Raw genomic sequence first — 27198 nt, forward strand, 5'->3', positions numbered from 1 at the left:
TTAATGTCTGTTTTCAGTCGATAGATTGGTAAAAAAAAAAAGGGGATTAAACTTTTCTTCATTTTGAGTCACCACCAACCAGGTTAGCTCTTTATTTTAGGACACAGCTCATGCCTCAATAGACATATGCTTCATCCAATACCAGGCCATTCTCACGGATCATATATGCTTGCTGAGCAGCATGCGTAAGATTACCGTCACCCTGAATCGCTTGTATTTAGGTATCAATAATAGAATTTTTGAAAAAAGGAAAAGAACCAAAGAAAGAAAGTGAAATCTCATGGTGAGTATGATTGATGGTTGCTTTAAATGAAGGCGTCCAGAACCGACTCCATTGTTTCTCCTGACTAGCCTCACTATATACGCTACCACCTCCACCCCTCCTCAGGCTCTCCCTCATGTGGATTAAGGCCCTGTCGTTTTGTTTAACAGTTCATTTGAGCAAAGGGGCGACCAAGGTGAAGTCAGTGGGAGGCATGAGGGGTTGGCAGGGTGTCTGTGCTGTGCCGTGGCAGGACGTCCCCTGTTGGACAGTGCCAGGCTGCGCTGCGGGGAGACGAGACAGGGCCTCCCCGGTGGACTAATGCTCCGTAATGAAGATTAAGACGGAGTCAAAGACTGTACTGTTTTCAGTTAAGACTTGGAGAAAGGATTGAGAGATGAAAAAAACGGCAAGAGGGAAGGAAGTTAGGATAAAGAAGGGATGGAGGAGCCGTACAAACTTGTTTTGCTGGATTTGGTTAGGGCTAGATTATAATAATTGCAAAAGTAACAAAACTGTATGAAATCCCCAAAGAAGGAGCTAAAGGGTGCAAAGCAATTATTTCCTAACACTCTGATAGTGTTTAGCCCATTAATTAATTTTGAAAACACATGAGTATTTTAACATAAGACCAAATGTCTTATGTTAATTACCAACACAATCTAACAAGTTTTTTTACCTTTCAAAGAAAGAGGAGATGCACGTTTATGAATGTTATGGCCCCTTTGAACTAAAACATTAAGCTAATCTATTGTTAGAAATCACTCCAGGCAATATAACATATTTGACATATTAATAAACTTTCAGTCTGATATTAAATTATATCAACTGCAGCCAACTCATTAGTGAAGAGTCTATTTATGTCAATTTATGTGCTGTTTGGTCTCACTATGAATCCCACTTTTATGTGAATGCTCCAGAGGTTTCAGGGAGATCTTCAGTGAAACAAAACTTCTTCATAAAGTAAAAAAAGCCCAACTAAAAAAAAAAAAAAAAAAACCTTTAAACAAAGATTTGTCCCAGGTACCAAATGTTATCATTTTCTGCACAATCTAGAACAAATAAAAATATACTGTGACTTTTATCCTTGAAATAAAGACAGTTAACCAGATAAGCTTGAACACATGGCATACTTCACTTACCACTCTGCTCCTAAGAGCTCCCCTAAGACTTGTTGCTTAAGGACACTCTCCTACTGCTTCTTACCCTATCCTCAATTTTACTACGTGCCATTTTCTTTCTTTCTGTTGTTTTGTTTGCAGGATGTTTAAAATGTTTTTCTTTTCTTGTTCCAATAAATAAGAGAACTAAGGCGTGTGTGGACACAGCAAAAGATGGATGGACGGATAGATGGACGGATGGATAGATTGGTGGCTGAAAGGCAGGGAGCTTTTTTTCACATGACCTTGTGCTGATGGGGCCAGCCTCTTTCCCCCTATTCTCTGTCTCTCCTACCCAGACGGACCATGTCTGTGACTGGCCTGGCAGCTCTTGCCTCTCTTGGGCATTCTGGCATTCCTCCCTGTCATGCCCCCCATCCCCCTGCCTCCGGCTGTCTCTTGCCCTGTGAGCGGTTCCATCTTTACCGACCTTTGATTTGACTCAATCTTTTGTCTGTCTAACTATGGACATAAAGCTGCATCAATGCTCTGGTCCAACTCACTGCACGGACATTTCTTACATACCATGTACACTTATTTTGACATTGTGCTTTTCCACAACGCTTTATCCGATATCTATAATTTGCAGGTGAAAAGAAAAGAAAGTATCTCAAGCCAGTACACATGACAAAGTTCCATCAAATATGTTTTTCCCTTTTCTGTTAACAAATTCACATGACAGACTTTTGAGTGTGAAAAAAATCCACGCACAAGACACTTATTGTAATGTTGTTCTAGTTCCCCTGCCAAGCCAGTAGTAGATGGTATTCTCTTTGACACCCGACATCAGTCATAACCAACCTGTTTGCTGAAGATTCTGGCTCAATTCAAATACAGCAAATCGGTAAGGACTCTTTGGCCAATGTCGAAGAGGGTCATCTCGCACCATGTAGGTGCTGTCTGAATAGTGCTGTCGATAAGGAAGAAGGTAGGAAAACAAGCTATTGCTTCTTATTATAGTTATTTTAGCAAAGGGGGGCTGGCAAAGTTCCTATCTGGTGCTAAGGAGCTACAAGGAATCCCACTACTTTTGCATGACAGGATAAATAAGTAAAATTTATTATTACTTTAAATTTACCATATGACTCATGCTAGTGTATACACCTTTCTATGTATTGGTTTGTGTAATTTGTAACCTCAGCAGTTACATGGGAGTAACTTGCATTTTTTGAATTTCCTTTTCAGTAGGCTGTAGTGCCAATTTGACAAGCATCACTTATGTGCCTTTCTGTTCCTGAATGATGTCCAAAATGACTAAATGTTTTCTGGATACAGCAATGCCAAGCTCCTTTCCTACTCACACTTGTGTTCTCAATTTTGACCCCACAATAGTTGAAGGAACAGGAGCATTCTGATTTTCTTTTTTTTTTGTTGTTGGTCTCTGTTTTTTCTGTGTGCACATCAACTGAGACTGTGGTGTTTTAAAATCCTTATGCTGTGTAACATAGTTTAGACAATAGAGAGTACAATAATATATACTTTATAGAGGGACAGTGCAAAACCGGTCAGAAAGCATTTTTGCTCTGCACATGAATATGTCGGTATTCCTACATGGTCATCTAAAAATACCTTTATGTAACAACATCTCTTCTCTGGCTTTTCATTTCTGTTTATAGCTTTTCTCACTTTTAAGGTTAGTACGTAAAGAAAAAAAGATGAACTGAAGAAACGACACCTGATCTGCTTGCAATCAATCCAAAGGTCCTTTTCTTCACACCGTGCTCTTGCAACTAATTTATCTTGCAACACTTCTCTATTCTCCTTACAGAGTTGTGTGGGCCAATCATGATTGGTTCATTTCCATTTTCTAAACCTTTTTCTTTCAAACTTTAGAAATGTTTTGCTAAATTAAATTGCTTTATACTGCACAAGCAGCCGGTCAGAGTGGTAGTACACATTCATAACAAATAACAGATGAATTAGTATGTTTACCAGTATCGCAATGAGTATAAAAATGAAATCAAGCAAATCTAAATAATGATGATGATGCTGTCCAATAATTATTAAATTGGACAAATTGCTTAATTCTAAAAATTTTTACTGGTTAGTTTCTTCCCATATATTACTAGGTGAATTTTTATTTTTTAGGTTTGTTTCTTGACCAATCAACTAATTAAAGCTCTTAGAGCATCCCACCTTGCAACAGTGTGAATCATATCTTCTCAATCGGATAGCATTTTCTGTCGGCTTCTTGCTAAGTTGCTGAGTTAATCCAAGCAAAGATAGACGTGATTCCATCAATGGTCATTTTTATGCACATTTTAAATTATTGTATTAGAAGCCTTATACAGACTGGCATTAAGATTTCTCTCATCTCCAGAGGCCATGAACCATTGCTAACATGATAAAGTAAGTACAATTTGCCCGATTGCAAAACATACCGGTACATTAAAACCTCGCTATATTACCTATCTATGATTTACGCTTGCTTGCTACCTCTACTGTTCATTACAGCCAGGTACGTATAATGGTAATGTATGATGACATTATACAAGAGAAGACATTATGCCTGGCTAATTTGCTCCAATGGATAGAAAAAAAAAATCAAAATCAAATATTTTTCAAGACATTTTAAAATTTCTTATAAAAATCAAATAGAAACATTACTATCACTCTTAAGGTAAAACTTCCCAACAAATTTTTTTAGTCTGAGGTATGAACTTTCTAAAGGGGACTATGAAAATCTTTATACTTACTCGCCCAGATCTTGACTATTGTTGTATAAAGTATTTTAAATGAAAAAATGTCAAGTGTCTAGTAGATCTTCTTAATCTCATATGTAGTTAAAAAGACATACTTTTACCACAACGGGAACATCTTAATACTGAAAACAAATGGATAAAAGTGATTGTGTGCATATACATGTGAGGAAACTCATATGACAGCCCCCATGACTGTCACACTATAACCCGTCTTCTCTTGTCGGGTGACCCCAGAGAATGTGGTGGGAACGTCCACTGAGAGAGATTATTTAGAGACAAAGAAAGGCCGAGCATATGAGAGAAGATAGAAGGAGTGAAAGGCCGAAGAGAAGAAAGAAAAGGATAGAGCGAGAAGGAGATGGGGGTCAGAGAGCCAGTTGATGTGAAAGTGCCTCTGATCACCTCGTGCTTCTCCTCCGCCCCCTCGCTCTGTCGCTCTCTATCTGTTTCTCTCTTTCTCTCTTTCATTCCCACTTGAATTCCTCTCCCAGCGCTTCACTCAAACATGACGTTGGTTTTTGATTGACGATAACAACAGAGATGCGTCAGTGAGGGCCCACACACACACACACACACACTATGGATGTGCACACAAGTTAAAAGTGCCCAATGCGAGTTAAAAGTGGCACTCAAGAGAGCACATTCACACACACATGGTTGAACACACTTGTAACACAGGGCTGGCCTTTGAGTGAAAGCTACTCACAAGGCATAATGACAGCATTCTGCAGAAACCATAGTTGGGACAGTTCCCACAGACAAGACAGACAGAGAAAGAAAAAAGACTATTTCTTTCTGTCTTCACCTCTCCTCCTACTCCCCACCTCCTCTTCAACAACCCTGACTTTGTTTGGAGCATGTGACCTGCCGCTAATCAACCCTATTGGCTGAAAGACGTTGGATACAAGAATCCTCATTTTAGCAACAGTCTAAACTCTCCTCTGTACTGTTTTTTTTTTTTTTGGATTCTGGATTTATACTGTATGAACTTTAGAAATCTCGAATATACCCCAAAAAAGCCACAAAAAAATGCAATTGCTTTCACACAGTTAGCACAACAAAAAGCATAAAAATACAATGAACACATAACTCCCTTATTGCATTAAAATCTGGGTGTCAATTCCTACTGCCTTAACTTTCACATCACTGTTTCCCATCCATCGGACCTGACAAAACGCAGCATTTTGTGCTGCATATGTTGAAGGAGAGGAAGGGGGCGACTGTGGGGTGATGGTGGTGGTAGCATTGGGTAAAGGGGGGCAAATGAAAACATGTCACTCAGGAGCCATTAAAATGTAACCCTGCCCAGCAGAAGAAAGAAACACGTCTCATCATTAAGTCATCTCAGGGCGAAGCAAAAACCACAAATATTATTCCTTACACCCCCCTGTCTCTCCTCCACACATGGACGACACCACTCCACACACACATATACAGGTCTCCCTTTTTTTTTGCTTAAGATGGAATGAAAAGACAGCATGATTGGAGCTCCAACATGTTTGTTCACCATCTGAGAATGGCAAGAAGATATTGGGATACTTCCTGATCACACATATTTTTTTTTTCCAAATATAATTAGCTCTCAAATTATACAAGGATTGGGCCTTATTTTTATGTTTTGATTTTTTTCATAAAAAAAAACCCAAAATATTATCATGTAGAGAACTTGCTGTGTTACTCCAAACGGTCCCAAACTCTGCAGAAGGTATGAACATTAAAACTTTTTGCAGAAGCTTATTTTTAAAAGTAGAATTAGAGAAATTACCACTTGGAAAAGACTTAGTTTCAAACCACCGAATTGTTTTTTTCTAAGGTTGTTAAGAATGGCAAAAAGCAGAGTAATATTTATTTAAAAAGCATACCTATGAAAAGATGTTTGCCATTTAAACTTTATAGTAATAATAAAGGTATCACGCATAACAAAAGATCAACACGCATAACAAAAAGTCTATGTGTGTGTGGGTGTGAGACCAGGGTGTATGCATAAGGTTCGCCATTATTGAAAATGACTTGCCCCTGCTGCACACGCCAGGGTGGCAGTGATTATAATATCCAGATAATCATTTCAAACAAATTATTGTAATTATCAATCAATCATGACCTATTTAAACAGGGGTGGGGGTGCAAACAGAAGGTAAACTATGGCCTGAGGCACTGGATCACTTCTGTGACCCATGAGCCTCCCTCTGTCCACATAATAGCCTTCATACATTTAGGGCCATTTATGCTGTGCATTAAAGCTCGATTCACCAGCTTGATGCTGTAGGAAACAAAGTTAAAAAACCCTAATGGCTTCACGACACACAGCTTCTCAATTGTTAACATAAAGAAAAACATATTATACTCTTAAGTCTATTTACAGACTTTATAGTAGTTCATTCATATCTTATGTACTACTATACAAAGTCAAGCAGTGAATTTAAAAGAAACAAACAAAAAAAAAGACATGTGAGTCAAGTCAGACTCCTTAACCCTTACAAAATATATTCCAGTGTAATAAAGTACCTATACTGAAACCATATAATATATCTGTGTGGGTTAGGCAAGATAACTCAGTGCAACTATGTGGTGAAGTTGAAAATATACAGCAGCACGGATGTGAAAATCTGACAATAAGAAAATTATAAGTTATACAATTCCCCAATTTTGCAGACTTTACCTAACGGAAATAGTTAAAAAGGCATAAGAAGAGTCCATGGCTGCAACTTAATAATATTTTAACATTTTAGGATGAAAAACATTTACAAGGTCTACTTACCCACATTATGCTAAATGTAGGTTTAGAGAACAGTAACATCCACTATGGTGCAGATGAACACTGTCAAGAGCTAAATGTTAAGTAAAAGTATTTTAAATAGGATTACATGGAATTGATGAATGAACAAGATACGTCCTTTTTAAGTCAGACAAATCACAGAAGAGGAGCGCAGTGGACAGGCAGCAGGACTTGATCGTTTCGAGGAGATATTTCTCTGTATCTATTCAGAGTAAATCCCCAGTGAAAGGCAGCATGAATTGATTCGATCTCAGTGGTATTGAGAGGCGAATGAATGAGGCTTGAAGGGTAGAGACGGAGAAATTGTGAGAGAAGTAGATGTATAAAGAGAGAGAGACAGATAGTAGCCTTCGGGTGAGAGATGATCGTCTTGGGAAAAAAGCAATCAGTGCTCATTGATTTTTCTCAGCTGCTTGAATGGAGGGTGTCTATCTGGAAGTCATTATCTGTCATCTGATCTACCGGAGTGTTTACACACGTCGGTGCGGACAGCAGCGCTCTTCTGAAGATGAGGATTAACACACACACAGACAAACACACACAGAGAGAGCATAGACTGTCCACTTTTTACCCTGCTCTGTAGGCCTAACTCCCATTTCTAATTCCAGGGATTCTTAAAGAAAACTTTGCTCCTCTGATACCCTTTCAGCGTCTCCATCACACATAACCTATGGACTTAAGTGAATGCCCTGTGTGTGTGAAAATATACATAAGCAGGGGCTAGATGGCTAAACAGAAAGATAGTCTTGTTTTGTATAGCCAAACCAGACTAAATCAAACAATCCCTGATCTTATCGCTAATAGCTATTGATAACAATCTTTAGCTACAACAACACCATCCAGTCTACTGAAAAGCAAGGAGGGATGAAATAAGTGGAGGAAGATGGAGGAAGTACACAGAGAGAGGATTCAGATAACAGACATTTTTCATTTTCTGGCTGTGTGTGGTGTGAAGATGCGTAAAACTGGATTCTGCATGTGCCTAAGCCAGAAAGGCTCCAAAAGCCTGGGGTCTGAATCCAAAGCTTACACATCAAAATAACAAACATCTGCACACACATTTAACTCCTGGGGGCATTTCCGGGCAGCTTTCAGGCAGTGAGGCTAGAGAAGCTGAGGTATTATCTTTGTTCCATTTTATCTGGTGCTTTATCTCAGACACTGCCTCATATTTGGCTCTATTCCTCTTTCAAACACATACAATACGGCTCTTCAGGCACAGGACAAACACAATAGCTGACTTTATCTGTTTCAGCAGATAAAATTCAGTCCTTCAGGTAACAGCTAGTTAAAAAGTCAGTTTGTCAGGGTTCCCCAGCATGATAACTATCAGGACTGAAAGGGGGCCAAATTATTTGGGAAATAATAAAGACAATGTTTATTTCCTAAGAACCACTAAATTTAGCTGGGCTTTAAACTGTTTTTAGTCTGTGCTTTTATAAAAAAAAATACTATTTTATTTCAAAGTAACAAAGAAATATAATTCTGTAAATTATTACATTTGTTATATAAAAGTAAGAAGTTGGTACTCCATAAGGTCTTACTATTTAAAAAAAAAAAATTAAAATATTTAATGTCAAATTGAAGGATTTCTTGCAAAGCGCTGTCAGTTTGCTGATGTGTCTGGTGAATTGGGTTTAAGCTGTCATTGTGATCCCCAGATACACAAAAAACAGCAACAACTGGGATCGAATAACCCATTTTTACGCAAATGCACCTTGAAACATTTAATTGTTTTATTTGGGCTACAACCCAATTAATATTACACCCTAATCAAGCTAAGCATTTGTAATGACACCGAGAAGAGAGATAAAGTTAATGCCTTTTGTGCGTGTGGCCAGAATTTTCCTCGTATTTTTGAGCGGCTGCATGTGGATGAATGAGTCATGTCATAAGAAATGGCTCATGGATAATTTCATTCATATTCATAACAAGCATGTGGTCTGCCACCCGCTTGTCAAGGGCCTACCACAACTCACACTCTGCATAATGAGATGTAGCCAGTGTGTCTTTACTTATGGCCAGCAGGCGCACAATAAGTCTATGTTGCACTCTGCATGCACTCTGCATAAAGTTGCACTCTGCATCAGAGTGCAACTTCGTGCATCTGTGGTGTGACAGTTATCCAGGTATATAACAGTACAACTCATTGAATGAATGCATATGTGCTTTTAAAAGGTTGTTAGGTATTTTAGAAAACCAAGTAGGTTTTTCCACATTGTACAAAGATGTGGGGAACTCCGAAAAACCTAAACCAGCTGCGGTCAGCTCTTAAAGTAAGCTCATTGACTAATGTAGGATTTCAAATCAACCGAGGAGTCAGTGATTTACATGAAGGTCTGCCTGTTTATTCAAGGAGCAGCAAGACCCTTGACCTGAAATGCAAATACAAAAAAATTAAGTGATTTTGTTCTTTCAAAAGGCAGAGTGGTCGTACCATTTAGCTGTAAATTACAACAGGAGTAAGTCTGAGCTTAACACGCTTAGCTCACAAGGTTTCTTCACAACCTCACCAGTGTTAAGACTTAAGTAATCTTATTATATGGTGCAGGCTTTGTACAGGTATTTAATACTAGATTAATTTTGTTCTGCTTTAACATTCCTATCATGTGGATTACGGATTTGGTGATTTTGGTGCATGCTGGAAGTATTTGTGTCCCTTAAGCTTTTGACAGATTTTGTCAGATTAAAATGAGAAATGTCAATGTATTTTGCTGAGAGTTTATGTAGGAAATCAAGAGAATGTAGTAAATAATTAGGAGTCAAAAAATACAGTAGTAAAAATGTAAAACGTATCCTGTATATTTGCCTCCGTCTAAACCAATATCCCTAATACTCCAGTTCCCCTCAACTCTGACCAGTTTATTTTCTGCAGCATGATGCTGTCATTATCACTATGTTTTATCCAGGGGATGGGTTGTTGCCATTGATAAGCAGTGTACGATTTTTAATAAACATACCTTTTTAAATAAATTTGAATTCTGGTCTCATCTTACCAGAGCACCGTCTTCAAAATGTTTGCACAGTCTTCAAGCTTTAGAGAACTTTTGACTCCTTCTGACAAATTTATTGAGTATAGGGCTAAATGTTTTTGCCACCAGAGCCTAAAAGATGATCCCACAAGAGCTTTTAGGATCTGCAGCTCCTCCAGAGTAACACAGACACTTTTTGAGTTGTTTCTCACATTAATTCTCCCTTTGTCCACCCTTGGAGTTAAGGCAGATATCTATAGTATATCTCAGAGTTTTTTAAGATTTGCTCTGTAACACATTCAAATGTCAATAAATTGCTTAAACCAAGCTAGACATAAACCAAGCTTTAAAATTCTCCACACACTGCTCCATGATCTATCTACTGTGTTATTTGTTCTGTATGTTTGTCCGCAAATTTTCTCCATTAAGCCTGATGCTTAGGTTTGTTGGAGCTGGATAATACTTAGAGCCGAATTCCTACTGAGAATAAATTACACACAAGTGCACTTTGTTCACTAATAGGTAATTCAGAAGGCAGCTGTGTCACTGGATTTAATAAAGGAGTATCAGATTTAAAGATGCTACATGCAAACTTAAGCCACACCTTCTTACATTTGAAAAATAACTGGCATTCATCAATACTTTTTCCATTTCACTTTACATATATATATAGTCAATAAAATGATCAAAGGACACAAATGTTGCAGTATCTCAGGCATACATGTTATTGTTGTTGTATTTCATATTGACCTTCATTTCAAACACCCTCTCCTGTCATTAACTGAAGTTGGAGTTGTGCCTGCATACTTTCAGCATTTCCCAGAAAGTTTCTTCATGGTTTGCCCTTTGCAGCAGCCATTGTTCTTTCATGGACCATTAGATGGACATGAACTCTCCAGCCGTTGTGTTTTGACCCTGTGACACTGGCCGTAAAAACAAACTGCAGTGCCTCTTCAATAAATTCATCACCTCATAAAGTGGTCAGTGACTGGTCAATGAGACGTGTCGGTCACAGCATGTTCATTAGTAAACAGAGGACTTACTAGATGGGTGATCACTTTAGGTTCTTTCTGATAAGCAAGGCCTTCAGTAAACTGCACACCACTGAAAAGCACGAAATCAAAATGTTCTATCCATAGAGCCATTAATGTGATGCAAGGAAATATGGATGCTAGTAAAATAAACAAAGAGAGGGGGTTATAAAAACAATAGATAAAGAGATGATTATCTTACCTTTTTGATGCAGCTGTCTGGGGAGTCATCTGCATGGTCATTTATCATCTGCTGTGAAAAAAAAAGCAAAACATATATTCATAATTACAGTTTTGATACAAATATACATATTTATTCTGAAATTACCATAAAAATAGCTTGCAACATTTAATTCTCCCATGAAAAGAAATCTGCTCAAAGATCCATTAAAAATATGATTGATTCCAGCCTTTCAGAGGCCCTCAGCCTTCTGTTGTGACCCAAGCTGCTTGATGATGACAAAGAGGGACGTTCATAGTTCATCACACAAACCCTGCGGGTTACAAATATAACCAAAGGGATGTCATAATGGGCCAAGAGGTCACCAAAACACAACCAGAAGTGAAACATAACATAAAGCTAATCTGAATGAATGAGGGCCCCACATTTGATGTTAATTCTGCACTACAGAATTGCTGGAAAGTTCGCTGAGAATGTATGAGTGTATTCGTTGGTGAGAGCGTGCATAATTAAGCCTTCAAGCAATATTTACAAGGGGGCAGATGGGTGGCAGAATGCTCCCACTGTCTGCCAGAGGAAATGAAGGAAGTGGGGGCATGATGAAAAGAAGGGGCAGCACCCACTGCAATGAGTGGGTGTTTCATACAGAGTGGCAACCCAACGTCTCCCCTTCTCTGCTCGTCTCTGTCCTGCCAAGGATCAAAAAAGAGATGTTGACTGTTCAGACCAGTCTTAGGTGGGGGACTGGTGTGCAGGGCTTAGGTGAAATTATGTTGAAATCTTTCTCAGCACAGCATATTTGGGCTTTGCTTTCCTGCACCATATCCTCCCAATCTGCCCTTTAACAGAAGGCTTGTTGTATGGGGGTTTTGTCAGAACTGTTAGCCTTTATATTAGAGCTGACATATGGAGTTTTATATTTCCTTAACCAGTGTGGTCCACCATAATTGGGAGAGAGACATTTATCTGTTTTGGAATCTTCTATGGAGACTGTGGCAGTATTCTTTAAATTCTGCCATACAATAACTTCTTTTATTTAAATGCGAAGCCTCAATTAACAAGAAATTCTAATGATCTATGTGTATGATCTGAAACTTCTACACAGACCATTGGATGCCTTAATACAAATGCCGTGGAGACTGTTCATTAGACTATTAAACCAATTAGAAAACCATGTGGTTTATTCTATCGTCTTGCTTAAGAGTCAACTAAATAGGCTACATGTGTTCAGTCTCACCAAATGGTTGTAATTGCACTGTGGATACTTAAACCGTTTTCTCCACCTACTATCTGTATGTCTAAACCATTACAGACGATCCCTTCTTAAAGTGTCTCAAGGTTTTACAAAAAACCTACATGGATAGCAATAGAAGCTTTTTTAAAGATGCATCTGTCACTTCATTCTTTGTAGCAGGGTTAAAGTCTGCTCTACTTTTTAATCAAACCCTTTATTGGGTACATTTGAGTTGATAGTTTTGTGTTTAAAAATTTGTAATTTAGAATTTTAAGGCATCCTTTGTTAGTGTATCTGGTTTGGAGACAAAAAAAACAAAAAAACAAGTATAAACATTGTAAAGGCCATTGACAGTAATGCAGAGATTGTATTAAAGAGACAGAGCGGTTGGGTTTGGCTCCTGTTTGTTGTAATGCACCAATCCAGCTGCAACAGTTTACAAAATAGATTTGTTGGTTCATCTAAAATGCTACCAGACGCTAAACAACTACACAACAACCCACCCCCTCAAACACAGACATACAACATCCATCTCTATTTAGCTACCTGCTTAGTGTCAATGTGTGTATTGGGTGGCCATGTATTTGTAACCTTGTGGGGACAATGTAATGTCAATTTCCCAGGAATATGCTACATTGTGGGGACTTACAAGCACTTTTAGTGACTAGTTGACCAGTCCCAATGAGAAAAGGTTCTCTTCTTGGGTTGAGGTCTAACAAGTGAATAGAGTTTGTTAGGTTTAGGGTTGGGTATAGTATATGTTGGTAATCATTAGGCTTAGGGTAAGGGTCTGCCATAGAAATGAATGTGAAATGAAGTCAATGCAAAGTCCCAAAATTAATATTGAGAGTAATGTGTGAATGTGTGTGTCTGAAATGATCGAAGAGTAACAGAAAAATCCAAAAGACATGCAAGCAGGCATAAGTTAAATTAATTACACTTAGTTTATTGTCAGAAAAAACACTGATTCTGGGTTGTTCTACAACACAACTTAAGAGTTAATCTACACTGTTTAACTTGTAAAGAAAAGTAATTAACGTCTATGATGTTAGCATTAATACAAAGGTAAGTTGAGGTGCTTTTTTGATCACAGTTTATTGGAGATAGCTAGAGAAGCACAACAACACAAACACCAACAACATATTATGTAACCCAACAGCACAACTCATTAATTAGGGGTAGAAACTTTTCAGACAACAGAACAATGGCTTACGGCATATGTCACTATCTTTTCAAAGTGACTTTTCCTCTGGGGTTGTAAGACTTCTAACTATATGAAGCACGGGTAAATCATCCATTTGGTTTGTATCTAGCTGGCTAAATTCTGACATGTCAATAATTCTCATGGAATAGAGAAAACACTGAAGTGAGGGTAATTAGACAGAGTGTGTAAATGTGTGTCTGGGCACACAGCTTCCCTCTCTGGCCCACATGACCTCAAATGTAAACAAATCTAGACGTGCCTCGATGAAAGTGCAGCCACCTGCAGAATCCTTCCATCGAGAGTCGTCCAGACCCTCTTTAGGAACCCATTTTAACCAGCTTGTGTTTTTGTATCTCATCATGTCTGCGGTGTGAGCTTACACCATGGGCATTAGAGATGGAAAACCCCACCTTTTTTTTAGAGCTTTATAGGACAGTCTTTGTTGTTGGACACAGTCAGGAGTTTTTCACCACCACTTTAAGATCATTTCTGTTACTGATGACTAAGCAGACAAATTAAAACTCGATGTGCAGAAAGACACTTAATGAGAGGACTGACCTCATTATTTTTAAAAGAAACATCAGACACTAAAACCCATGAGAGAGCAAAATTCTATACAGCAAAGAAAACTAGCCCTATAGAACCGTCTGTTAAGAGTACATTAAGAAAGAGAATTAGCCAGGTTTACTAACTCAGCTAAAGTAATCCTTGAAAACATGGTTAAGGTCAGAGTTTGCTCATCATTGGCCAGACAGGAGTGAGAATAAGAAAAGGGCCCCACTTGGAGGTACACACTGTTGGAAAATGTTAGCATTCTGTTGCCAAAAACAATTCTTCTCGACTTCGGGTAATGTGAGGCAATACAGGACCATGGCCCAATGGATGACTGTAGATGTCACAAAGCCGCAAGTTTCCAAAAAGAACCAGCAGCAAACAAACCTCAAGTCTTGAATTGGGGCCCCAACTGACAACCCATTGGCTGCAAGAGCCACACCAAAAAAGCCACAAATTGAAAGTTTTGCTACACATTTATTGGGAGCTTTTGCAGCGTCTTGGCCCGTTGACAGACCTTCATTGTGCTGGCTTTGCCTAGGATGGGTCATTGATCTTTTTGACGTATAGATGGGAGAGAAAGCAATCATTAACAATGGACTCTGTTGAATAATAAAATGCCCAGTATGTCATTTTATGTCAAACGTCAAGATAGAAAAATGTGGAAAAGAAATACATGAATTAAGTTTTGCAGTGCTGAAAGCTTTTAAAATAGAAGTGCACTTTTATGTCAAACTTAATCGGAAAATAGATCTGACTTTTCCGACTACTTGATACTAGCAAGATCAGAGTACCTGTACTTCCAATCATTGAAATAACACCAATGACCCCAGAAAATGAGGAGGAACAAGAGTGAAAATAAGTTTCCTATGTATCTTTTGATTATAGTGACTCTTGCTATTATATAAAAATCCCCCTGATTACAACCCTTTTGCTCTTTCTTGCCAGAGACTGCCTGACTGGGGATGCATGCCTAAATCAGTGTGCTTTTTAGCATCAAGTCAGATAGTGTCTGCTCATGGCTCCACGTCTTTTCTCAAGCATGTCCTTTAAAAGGGTGTAAAATAAGGCTATTTTTGGACTTCCCTGAGATAGGGCGTTTGCCAGCTAACCCAAAACAAGTCCAGGACTATGACTGCTTAAAAACATGCCAAAACAATGAGGTTTCTCACAGAGATTAAAAAGCGAAGTGGGAAGACTGAGGCATGATAAGGTAAAGAAAAGAGCTGAAATTTGCACTGCTTAATAGAAGGAAGTTGGGCGTCCATCAAAACTAATATATTTATGATTACTTTAATAGGTGAAAAACCTGTGGGGGCTTTTGCCAAGGCATACCTTTGAGTTAGAGCTCATAGGAAACTTTCACACTGTGCCTCCTGATAATTATTTTAAGAATAAAAATGTGTCTAATTTTTAATGATATAATCATAATGTTTAAACTTTTCTTAAAATGTTCTTTCTTTGAGCGAACCTAATGCTATTTTTCAAGGCAAAAGGAAAAACAAAAAGTTTGGCAGAATATAACAGCCTAAGGAGACACAAAAAAGATCAGATTTGGCTAACATTTATCACACTACAAAACAAAATCAAAAAAATCTATTACCCAACCTCACATCCAGATGGGTCTGGGTGTGGCCTGTGATGGAGCTGAACACTGTCGGCGAGATAGAGCTTAGCGCACAAAGCTTAGATTTGGAAGGCAAACATTCAGAAGTATTGTGTGACTCTGAAAAGTCATGGCCACTTGTCAAACACAAGCTGCTAATATTTACAGAACAAGCTCTGACCTCGTATGTCCCTAGAGTCTTTATGTGATTTATTAAGAAAATGCCATAGTGAAATATCCTGGCAGAGTTTGCATTGACCCTGGGCGGACTTGTCTCATCATTTCATAGTCCTGCATAATTCAAAGGTCTTGCACAGATACAAACTGTAGAGTCAAACACTCGGCAGTCCTGTACAATTCAAATATTTGCATTTATAACCTGACAAAAAAGGAGTTAAACGTATTTCCACCAATGGAATGCGATGTTACAAATTGAATAGAACTCACTCAGTAAACAAACCTTGGGAAAGAAGTTCACTTTCATGAGAGGATATTGAGAGGAATGCGGCAAGGAGAGATGGAGGGAGGCGGAGAAAAAAAAAGAATATTGCAAATTTATTAAAAGGGTCATATTTTCCTAGGAGCCATGTACAACCATCCATCACCAGTTGTCATTAGCCTTTTAAGGCAGTTGATTCAGAACCTGATATTGACAGAAACGTGCAGATAAATTATCTGCTTGGCCTCTGCTTTATTGATAAGTCATTTGTGGAGATGATCTGTAATAATCATAAGTGAATAAGGGTGGGCTTATAGATCTTCTCCTAGCAGATGCTATGACAGCTGCAACATTGAAGTCCAATAAATAACCCTACCTTTGGACTAAGAGGATTGAAGATAAAGCATCGGCAGCAACTGTAGTACGCCTTTGAGGTGATGATTTATCACATCTTGTGCCCTCATTTTGATAAAAGTTGCCATTTATTGACATGGGGAAACAGAGAGAAAATAATATTGCTTTATTTCTCTTGACCTCTATTCTTTCAATAAGACATACTGCCTTAAGCAAGCAGAAGGTTATGACTCTGAGATTTAAGGTCTTGACTTAAGTGCAAATACATCCAATCAAAGGTCAAAATGTTTCAGCTTTACATTTTGCATACCTCAACTAAGCAAGATGTATATGCATCCATTGCATAAATGAATGTCTAAATTTATGCATTACATAAATCTGACTTTGACTGTCCTTCAGTGTTGTCAATATAAATTCAAAATTTTAAACAAAAAATATTGCTCTTATTTGAAGAGGAAACAAAATATAGGTGTTGGGTCCCTTATTGATTGAGATTCGTACTGTTGACGACAGGCTCCACTCCTTCATCAAACCGGAGGGGCATCTATCCGCTATTAGTTTCACCTCAACATAGGATTTTACGGAGCAGATTATGGTGCTTTATTTATCATTAAAGGTCGAACAAAGCTGCTGGCATTGGCATCCCTGGATTCACCAGAACCCCCAGAGGTGGAGACAGTTTAGAGGGTACCATCACCTACTTCAGGAGCTTTGTCTTGATTATGGTTGCTTTCAGCTGTACTTTCCACCTCAGATCGCGGTAGGAATGTGGTAGATCGCAGAAAGACGCTGAGATAGAGAGAGCACCTCTGCAAGGTAGTGGCAGCGGGTGGCTGGGGTTAGCTTTGGAGCTACTCTAATAGAAGATCAGAGCAACACAGGGGTAAAACAAAGCACAAAGTGCACTTCAGCTGGGCGGAGGCAGGGGTTGGCCGAGGCGAGCTCCAGAGTTAGGGAGGAGCGTCAAATTATAGTTAAGACAGCTTTCTTAAACCTCACTTCCTCCAATGTCAAAGAACTGATTGTCCAGTGGTTTAGTGAAGACAATATCAAAATATTGTTTTAGACCATGTAAAAAAACTTGATTTAAAACTTGTCGCATGCTGTCACTTAGATTTAGGCTTGTGCTTTGTCTAGTCCATTCCAACACTTTAAACACTATGGATTGCTGTAGCTCCTCAAGCTTTTAAATATGTAAAAAATCATATATCCTTTTCCTTCCCCTTTACAGCCCTTTAGAGCTAAGTTGTGCTTGGTGTTGGACGACCACAAAAAAAAAAAAACCATGAGAAAAGATACTTAATTGTTTCATCACCTTTAAACCTTCTCCCACATGCATTTTCATATTTTTATTCTTTCGTATCAGTTCTTTATTCTTATGTCATTATTAGAAAGTATTTTCCGACTCCCTCTGTATCTATAGTAGATAGAGTGCACAGACATCAGGTCACACATGGGGCAGAAGTGAATGAAATAGAAGAGAATTATCTGTCAGACATTACACATTTTACAATTCCTGTTTTATGATGTTTCTATATGCAATATCTGGTAAACTTGGTTGCATGGTTTCAGAAAGTTTCTGCACAGCTGTAATCATGAATGTGTTTCTGCCCTACAGTTTCAAGCAGGTAGAGCTTACACTCCTTTTAAAAACAAAAATAAAAGCTCTTAGAACTCACGTCCACAGTGTAAATGCCAAAAAATAATTATAGTTGGCCTAATTGTCTTGATGACTGCCATTAGCCTGCATATTATTTTGAGAATGACTTGCTGTTAAAGCACAGAAAGCATTTGTGTAAAACAAATGGACTGAGACCAGTACTCCTTTAATCCTTGCGATTCCCTTTGGTGGACCATCAGATTATTTGCACGGTGGAAACATATAAAGTCAGAGCAGTTGAGCCAGCTGCTACTGCCAACAGATATTGTCTGGTGATACTAGTCCTAAATGGTCTGTTTAGCTGGTTTTGCAATGTTCTTTAACAAAGTAAAAAAAACGAAAGAAAAAAAAAAACGAACAAAAGAGCAAAGAAAACAAACCTGATTACCAAATGCATATAATTATCTTTGAATTATGATGACCATCCGTTGTTTAGATTCGCTAAATCCAGCAGCCATTAAGTGCTAACACTGCTGAATCTATTCCAAACAATGGCAAAAAAGCTTTGACCGTTTCTCTAAGAGTGTAACCAAATAATGTGAAATACAAATGTAACTGTTTCTGATCATTGATGAAAGAACTTTGTAAGTATAAAAAAACATCCACAAATAAAATAGGACCTGAATGAGCCGAGTAAAACTGCTGAAAAAGACGTATTTGAAGTGTTGTTTTATTGGTGTTTGTATTTTATTCTTTTGCTTCTGTTTTCTGTGATTGTAGATTTTCTCTTTCACTTTTTCGTTGTGTTTTTGATTTAGTCTATTTTGCATGATTTTAGTGATGTTATTGAAGCATTTCGGATCATTTGCATCATTCATGTGTTTACAATGCATTTCTTCGCATGTTGTGCAATGCCTTGTGAACACTGAATGGGCTAGCATGCAAAAAGAACAGAGGTTGTGACGTAAGAGCAGCACCTTTGAATACAAGAAGAAGAGAAGGAAAAAAAAACAAAAAAAAACAAATAAAAGCTTGAATCCAAAAACAAAATACTATTAAAATGTCTTTTTGCACTACATGGAGCACTTAAAAAGTTTAGACACACAATTACACCACCACAGTAAAATCAAAAACTTCTTCTTCCTCAGTGCAGTACTGGTCCTATACTGCCTCTACAGCTCTCAATCCAACCACTTCTTCCAAACTAAAAGTCTCTATTTCAAACCAAACTGCAAAGAAAAAACCATGACTTTTCTCCCTTATACTGATTCCAGCAGTTTAATTGCACTCTGGTACATAATAAGAGAAAAGATATATTGAGAAACAAAAAAACGTACTTTCGACTTATAATGAAAAAATATATAGACAGATTATTCCCATTTCAAATAACAGATGAAACCTTTTTATTATTCTTTTTTTTTATTTTTTGGCATAATCTCTACAGTAGATCTCTTATGCACCAGTTTTATTCCCCTCCTCCGTGCCTGCTTTTACAAGATAGCAACATTTATCAGCAGAGGAGCTGTCTCCAAGTTCATAGGATAAGCCCATCACCTGCATAATAAATGTCAAGTTGTCATGATTTATATGGCTAATGAAATTGATTGTGGCTACACTGTCTCAGACCATTGTAAAACCCTGATTCTGTACTTTCCTGTTTCAACAGTTGTAAAATGTTTAACTCTGGAGGGTGAACTACCTAAAGGTTGTTGGTTTCTAGAAAGTGATACAGTAACATCTATGGCCTTGGGGAGTCTTCTTAAAATGATAAAGTAGCAGTCCCACTCTGAATCAAGTAGCACAGACTTTGATCATTTGAGGACACCGTTTCAGTCTTCAAAGGAATTAAAAATAACAATGTTGCAAATGATTTGGGTGACATTGTTAGTTTTATTAAGGCAATGCACCACTTCTTCCTAACAATGTACCCGCCAGTTAATAGCAGATACTTCACATAATTTCAAAGTGCAGTTACTGATATGTTAAGAACTGTACCAGAGGTGTTTCATGTTGTCAAGACAAGAGCTCACATTTCAAAATTCACCTGATTATAAATTTCCATAAAGCTGAACTTCGGGCTTTTGGGGCGGGCCATATAAGACGAGGACTCTTTACAATGCTATTAGTGAGAAGCCCTATTTATCTTTGTCTCTGCGACTGATGTCGTGTGGCTTATCGAGCTCTTCCGTTATCAGTAAACGGATACCATGTCCCATATACACACCGAAGACTCACAAGACCTCACAGGGTTATTATTTTTATCACTGCATCATCAGCTGTGAACAACTGTTATCATAATCTTCAATGGTGTTTTAATCTTTAATATGCAGTTATCACTATTTCCCTGGCTGTTAGAGAAACAAAGTATTGATAGGAACAGATAGTAGGATGCGCTGTCTTAGCCTCTGAACCCAAGTTTATTGCTGTCTGTCTAGCCTGTCTATGGGATAATGACTGATGACTTTATGGGGGGGGGGTTGCTGCATGGTCACAGCTTGAAACTGGGACTTTCCATTAGTCATCTAACAAGGGTAATCAGCAAGGAAAATGTTTGCAAACACCCTTCTGACTATTTTTTGTTATTATAACAGCAAAGATAAAATGTATCCAAATTTTTATCATGCTCCTATTTTTTCTTTCCTGTAAAAACAATACCAAAAAAATAAATAAATGAATAACAGGAAGATTTAAGTTTTGGTGTCACTTAATAAATCACATTTCAACTATTTCAATTCAATGAAATTACTTAGGGGACGAGTTATCAGACAAAGGAGGAGGAAAAGCGCTGGTGAGCAGAGCGAGACTTATCTGTCCTTGGGCTGAGCCGCAGAGCACAGTGTTGGCTTTATTCGGCGTCTCGGCCCTGTCGTTAAGGAATGATGACACACTCCTCCAGGCTCACATTAATCTTTAACAGTGTGATTTCTAAAATAACACCAGAATTTTTCCCCCAGGCACAGGGGCTAGAATGCACTGCTCAGTTCTTTCCAGTTTGCTTCCCCCCTTTCTATTAATGTTGGAAAGGACAGGACTAAGGGAGAAGGAATTTGAAACCAAAACGATTGACATAAGATATAACAAAGACAGAAGGAGACACATTGCACTGGAGAAAGATGGTACTAAAATGAAGCTGGGACGCATTTGGTGCAATGTCACTGGGTGATAAAAGTCCTTGACCTTACTTACTCACCCTGACAGGGGCAACTCCAGTGGCTCCTTTGGCTGCACATTATTGTTGTTAACAATATGTTATCACAGAGCTGCCTTGGGGAAGATAAAGACTATGGCCGCTGATGGGCTTTAGGTGAATGAGGATTGGCTACAGATGCACATCGGTGGGTTGTGTCAGTCAAGCTGGCCTCTGGGTAATGCGAGTAAACAGATAAAAGCAAAATCAAGATCATTTTGAGAGGCGTGGGGGCATGAGCATGTTTAATAGTAGTCTGGGAAAGTAAGCACAGACGAGCCAAGACACTGCAGCTGATGTTTGTCTTTTAGGAGACAGACTAGACATGTTTTTCCCTATTCTATTCATGCAGCTCTGCTACTTACATGTAACCATTACTCAATATGATAGCACCACACTTTCCCAAGTTTTCCATCAAGGCAAGGAGAAAGACACAAACTCGATCCAGCTGATTTTTGGAGACAGCCAAAACCGAAGCTCACAAACATTTTGCCCAGTCTTGTATCATTACGTAAGTTTTAAAAAGAGTTTAATGTTATTTAAAAAATGGAAGATGAAAAGTAAATATATTCTTAGACTAAAAGAAGGCTTTTCACAGCACTTTTAACATGCACAATGAACACAGTAGTAGTGTCTGAAACATGTACACAAACTAAACAATTATCTGCATCACATACTGACATAGGTCTGCGCTCTGCCACAAGAGTTTTAAGGGAGCACAGCAAGAACTATCAAAACAAAGAAATCATAGAAAACTGCAAGTCTATAGGCTATAAAGACTAAGACTTAGGATTTGATGAAAGCTGCAAGATGGTTTTGCTGAAGGTATGTAAGCAGCTCTGCATTAAATTTAATGACCAAGTTAAAACAGCATCATATGGATGTAAACATACTGTAACTAGAAGGAAGGAAAAACAATTAAAAGAGCCAAACAACTTTCCTTAAACTCTCAAACAGCCCTGCATTAACAAAGAAGACTGGCCCAAATCCACAACACTTGTCTGTGGGATGTTTGTCTGTGCCTTAAAAAAGCAGAGTTTTTTCAACCAATGCTGAAAGTAAAAGGGACACATTTTTAAAGTTGGCTTCCACTCCAAGAAGTTTGGCCAGGAAGTTTAACAAACATTAGTGGCAAACAATTTATACATATCTAAAAATTGATAAAACATTCTCCTTTTAGATACGTCCTTATGTTGATAGAAGAAGAATTTTCGACATGGATATGAAAAACTCTGATTGGCATTTTATGAATTGGAGTTATGACTGTGGGGTGTCATCCTGCTTAGAAAACTGGCACAGTATAACTGACTATTGTTAAAGCCTAAAAGAGTTAACCACCAATATGATTGTTTCCCATGGATAGAAACAGCCTCTTTTTATTTGTTGTTAACTTTTAAATTCCTTTATATAATTCATCTTTCTGGTGAACTATTTGCAAATGTGAGGATTAACTCATGCATACAGTACATATTTCTACTACTTACGAAGAAATATATTTACTGATAATAAACTGAAATAACTGAGCCATTCCTTCATTTTTCACTGTGCAAAAAATGGAAAGAACTACATCATTATAAAGGCTGCAGGTACAGAAACATGGTTTTTGCCTACTTTTTGTCCACTTTCGATATTAAGTTTCTAAGCTTGATATTTATATTTCTTTTTTTTTCTTTTTTTAAGAGCAGTGGAGAGCAGTTAGAATTGTATCAGTCTAAAGATACATCAACAATTTCTTACAGACAAACAGCTTACACCTTTATTTAGTGGAATGTCAAAAGAGTAAAAAAATTCAAGCTTAAAAAGCTTTTTTTGCTTTTGGACCAAATGGTGTAATGTTGATTTTAAAAACAGAATCACTTTTGCACTGACAGCCTCACAGGCTGCGTAACACAGATCCTTCTTTACAACGCTGTCTGAATTACCATGCTGTGTTGCAGAAGGAATGTGTTACACAGATCATGGACATAGTTGCAGCACAGAGTCTTCATAGTAAATAACTGCTTGAAACAAGACGCAGTTTAAAAAATACACATTGTATCGTATCATATCGTTAACCAGAGCCACTATGACATTTTTGTGGTTTGACATATATTTTATTTGTTTAACATTTACTGTTCTTGATGCCCCATTACGGACGTTGGTTAACTTGGAATGTTTAACAGAAATATTACCTGCTTCTCCAAACTGAGAGCAGCCTGATTGCTGTCTGCTGGAGGTTAGACCATAACTGCCACTGTTTTCAGAGGCAGTTAGGCTGTCGGCTAGGCCTAGCTTTTCTGTGGCTTTCAATAACTTCCATATGCATTTCATTTCTCATGTACCGCCATGCTTCCTCTCTCTCCCCTCTGCTTCATTGCTTCATGCCCTATGCACAGTATACAGACAAGGCTAACATGCATTCACAATATCCATGTCTCTGTGCAGCCCCCTCAGGAGCTGAGCTGTGCTCCGGCTCACTGGGGCAGTGGACAATGTGGTTGTTGTGTAGAGGAGCTGGCTGGCTGTCCGATCTGAGACAAGTCAATCTGGGGACCCAACAGAGATGATGTCCGTCCTGCTGCTCTTCAATAACATTCCTTTACACATTTTTTTTTTTTTCATTTTGCTTCACTTGGTTTCAGTTCATTCAAACTTATTCACAATCCTCATGCTATTATATTTCAATCTTTAGGAATAGCTTCCTTTCTTTGTGGGATTCTGTGTCTCAATGTAAGTGTGTGACTGTGGATACAGGGTGCTACTTTTCACAGAGCTGACACTGGCCAGATTGAGACATCAGACGCCTGCATGCTGTGGTAAATTAGCTATTCTTCTCTGTGGCTAATTGGAAATCTAAATGTTTTGAGGGGCAGAGAGGAGCTGTGATGGAATGCAGTTTGCTGTAAAGTACAGATCTGATTAAAAATCCTTCTGGCGTAAAAAAAAAATAATGCACTATATAATAGTATTTTTGATATCAGGTCATAAAATGTAGGTTTAGTCAAAATGGGAACAGTATTAAATCATTTTTAGAGTTGTTTTTCCCCCATAACATGCCACTTATAATGAGCTTCTATTCAAAATTCTTAAACGGACGCAAATACATTTCCATGCGTAATGATCTCAACAAAAACACGCACAAAACATTAATTATGGTGCCTCCATGTGCGTAATTCACAATAAAATTTGAAACATTAAATGCCACAAACACTAATTGACTAATTAATCATAAAACCTTGTGGGTAAATGTTCTTTAATGCCTGAGCAGTTTCAGTAAAATGAAAACATTTGCATAAAATAAAGTTTTTTTTAGTACACCGGTGAAACAGCAATGAAAACATAGAATTCTGTTATTATTTTAGAAATTGCAATAGAGGTATTGGTTTCGAGTAATTCACACTTCACTTCATCTTCCTTAAGATGTAGCTTTTAACTTTCCGTTGATTTTTAAAATGTCCTTACGAATTCTGCATTGAGGGTCCAGATTGTATCTATTTAAAGAAATATACTTTTATTGAAGAAAAATAAATCAGATGAGAAAACTGTGTACTGTATATGCTGTAGTATCTCAAAGGGAACAACAGTATAATTTTACTTAACAGAAGAACAGTTAAACTCTAGCTTTATATCTCAAGTATGATCTCACTGAAAAGTTTCCAGTCTAAATCAAGCAAGACCTCTGTTTTAAAAAGCTTATAGTGATTTAGGTTTAATCTGCAAACTTAAATTATTATCTTTGATGTGTTTGTGTGTGATAACAGATGAAATCCAATATCCTGTATGATGCATGCTTATGTTACAGTCATATAGATACATCATGGGTCATGGAAACCACAAAAGCAGGCTTTAAATCGGAGGGAACTGAAATTCTGTTGAGTTTTGTTGAAAAAGATTCAATTCCTAATTCTGACAGCAGGAGCAACCTGTTGTTTACTAATGCTGGTTAGTTGGATTCTAATGATTATTACAAGTTTTTTGTTTGGCCATTTAAATCATGAGGAGACTGCTCATGTAGTTCCAAGAGTTCTAAGATAGAGCTTTATACGCATGCCAACAGAAATTGCATTCATCCCCCTCTCTAGGGTTATTGCTTTCCTCTTTTAACAAAGGTTGCTTCCTTCCCTCATCCCACCGCAAAACTCCAGGTAACCTCTGATTTAAGCCTGTTCAGTAATGGAGAGTTAAAGATGCTTTTTCTGAGATGCATTTGAGGTATTATTTTGTTCATTGGATAAATGAGTCTGAGGCCTGGCCTTTGTCTTGTTGTTCATTTTGTTCGCTGTTGTAACCACATCTTTGAGATACTGGGAAAAAAAGTCTTGTGCATTCACAACAAATTAAGCCATGTAAGTAAGCGTGGAGGAAGAGCTTCATAACAGATGAGCCCGGAGACAACTTCCTAAAATATATTCCTCCTCATGAAAACATCCACAGTGCTCAAGGCCTCTTGCCTTTTTTATAGAAAACTGCAGAAAGGCAATGAATAGGTTAGTTTAGGCATAAGTTGTGAAAACAAATCAAAACACAATGAATTAAGTTTTGTTTCATTCTCCTTAATTAGTATCAGCAGGTTTTTGCTTCTTTGTCTTTTCAGTTCAAAATGAATAAATGCAACAAGCTTCTGATCTGTGCTTTTCAGCCTATGACTGTTTATCTATTTCAACTACATCCAAGTGAACAAAAAGCATGCAGAATGGCCACTGACAGCCATGTCGAATATCTTTTTCTGCCAAATCTGGCTGTTTTCTCTCACTGCTGTCACTTGATGTCTTTATGAGAGCCTGAGAGTTCAGCACTGTGAAAAGCGTGGGGTGGGAGCTGAGCGAGTGACCCCACAGGAGGGGAGAACTGAAAGTATAAAAAGAGAGCGAGAGCAAGGATGGATGCAGCAGAGGGCGGGAGAAAAGTAGAAAGGGGCTAGGGGGCACCCCTGCCGGGTCCCAGGCATCTCGGCTGGCAGTCCCATCTTGGCTTCAGACGTCTTTTGTCAAAGAGGGGAAAAGAGGGTCTCTTCTTCACTTGGTCATGGGACAATAGACTTTTTGTCAGTCTGGGAAGGGGTGTCTCTGGGGAGTATGGATGGATGCCGAAAGAGGAATAAAGCCAAGGACCCATCTTCACAAGGGATGGGGTGGTGGCCGTGGGCAGCCAATTGGGGCTGGACAGATGTTGAAACGAGGATGATTTATTAGCCTGGGTGTCCTCGGTGGCACTTGGCAACCATCCCAGATTAAGTAGTGAGAGGGAGGGTAACTGAAGGGGGCAGACATGTATCAAAGACATCTTAATACCATCTATGGGCATGGGGTTCTTCTTGAACTTCGTCCGTCATGGTATTTTTGCCTGATTCTCTTAAAAGAAAATAACTTGGTTGGAAGTCATCTGAATCAGTAAGTTAGACATTGTCTCTCAGATCTACACTCCTCCTCTTCAACAAGTTCCCCTTGGCATACAAACACACTGGGTATGTTTACAGTCTTCATTATGCTTCAACTGCTTATGTAAAACACAAATTGGCAAATCAACATTCCCAACAGCCCACACTCTGCCTTCACTGTTCTCTGTAAGGACCTTCGAAAGTCTCTAGAAAGCAAAGAAGCTCAACGGGTGCATGGGGTTATTTATGTGTGTTTGTACAGATTCTGCACCTATTGGCTAGTTTAATACAAAATGAAGAAAAAAAGTATTAAAACTGATTGTGCATTTTGGGCAGCTTCAGCATCATTGCCTGTGGTAACTGGGATCAGTCACCTGCTTGAGTCACATCAAGTGACTCTGTCATACCACCCATGAGTTAAGCTGTCTGTGAAGCCGAGCATTAATAGGTAGATGTGGCATTTGGGAGTTTTGAAGACAGGTGATAGCTTTGAACTGGCTAAAAATGTTTAACGTGAATTTTTACAAAGCCGTTTGAGAGATGAAATATGTTTACTGCTTTGGGTTAAGGGAAATTAATTAT

The 27198-nt window shown here is 38.3% G+C and overlaps 1 protein-coding gene across 8 annotated transcripts in view; it reads right to left on the reverse strand.

Moving 5' to 3' along the window:
* The window catches only part of prdm16 (PR domain containing 16), a 127994-nt gene that overhangs the window by 78740 nt on the left and 22056 nt on the right, over nucleotides 1-27198 (reverse strand). For 7 of the 8 annotated variants that reach the window (XM_015393527.1, XM_015393523.1, XM_015393521.1 and 4 more), the window contains exon 2: nucleotides 11106-11156. In XM_015393527.1, coding sequence (XP_015249013.1) covers nucleotides 11106-11156 — 51 coding nt within the window. The remainder of the gene's footprint in view (nucleotides 1-11105; nucleotides 11157-27198) is intronic. The other variant, XM_015393519.1, reaches the window with a different exon arrangement.

Source organism: Cyprinodon variegatus, unplaced genomic scaffold, assembly GCF_000732505.1.
Source record: "Cyprinodon variegatus isolate N-32 unplaced genomic scaffold, C_variegatus-1.0 Scaffold646, whole genome shotgun sequence".
NCBI classification, from domain to species: domain Eukaryota; kingdom Metazoa; phylum Chordata; class Actinopteri; order Cyprinodontiformes; family Cyprinodontidae; genus Cyprinodon; species Cyprinodon variegatus.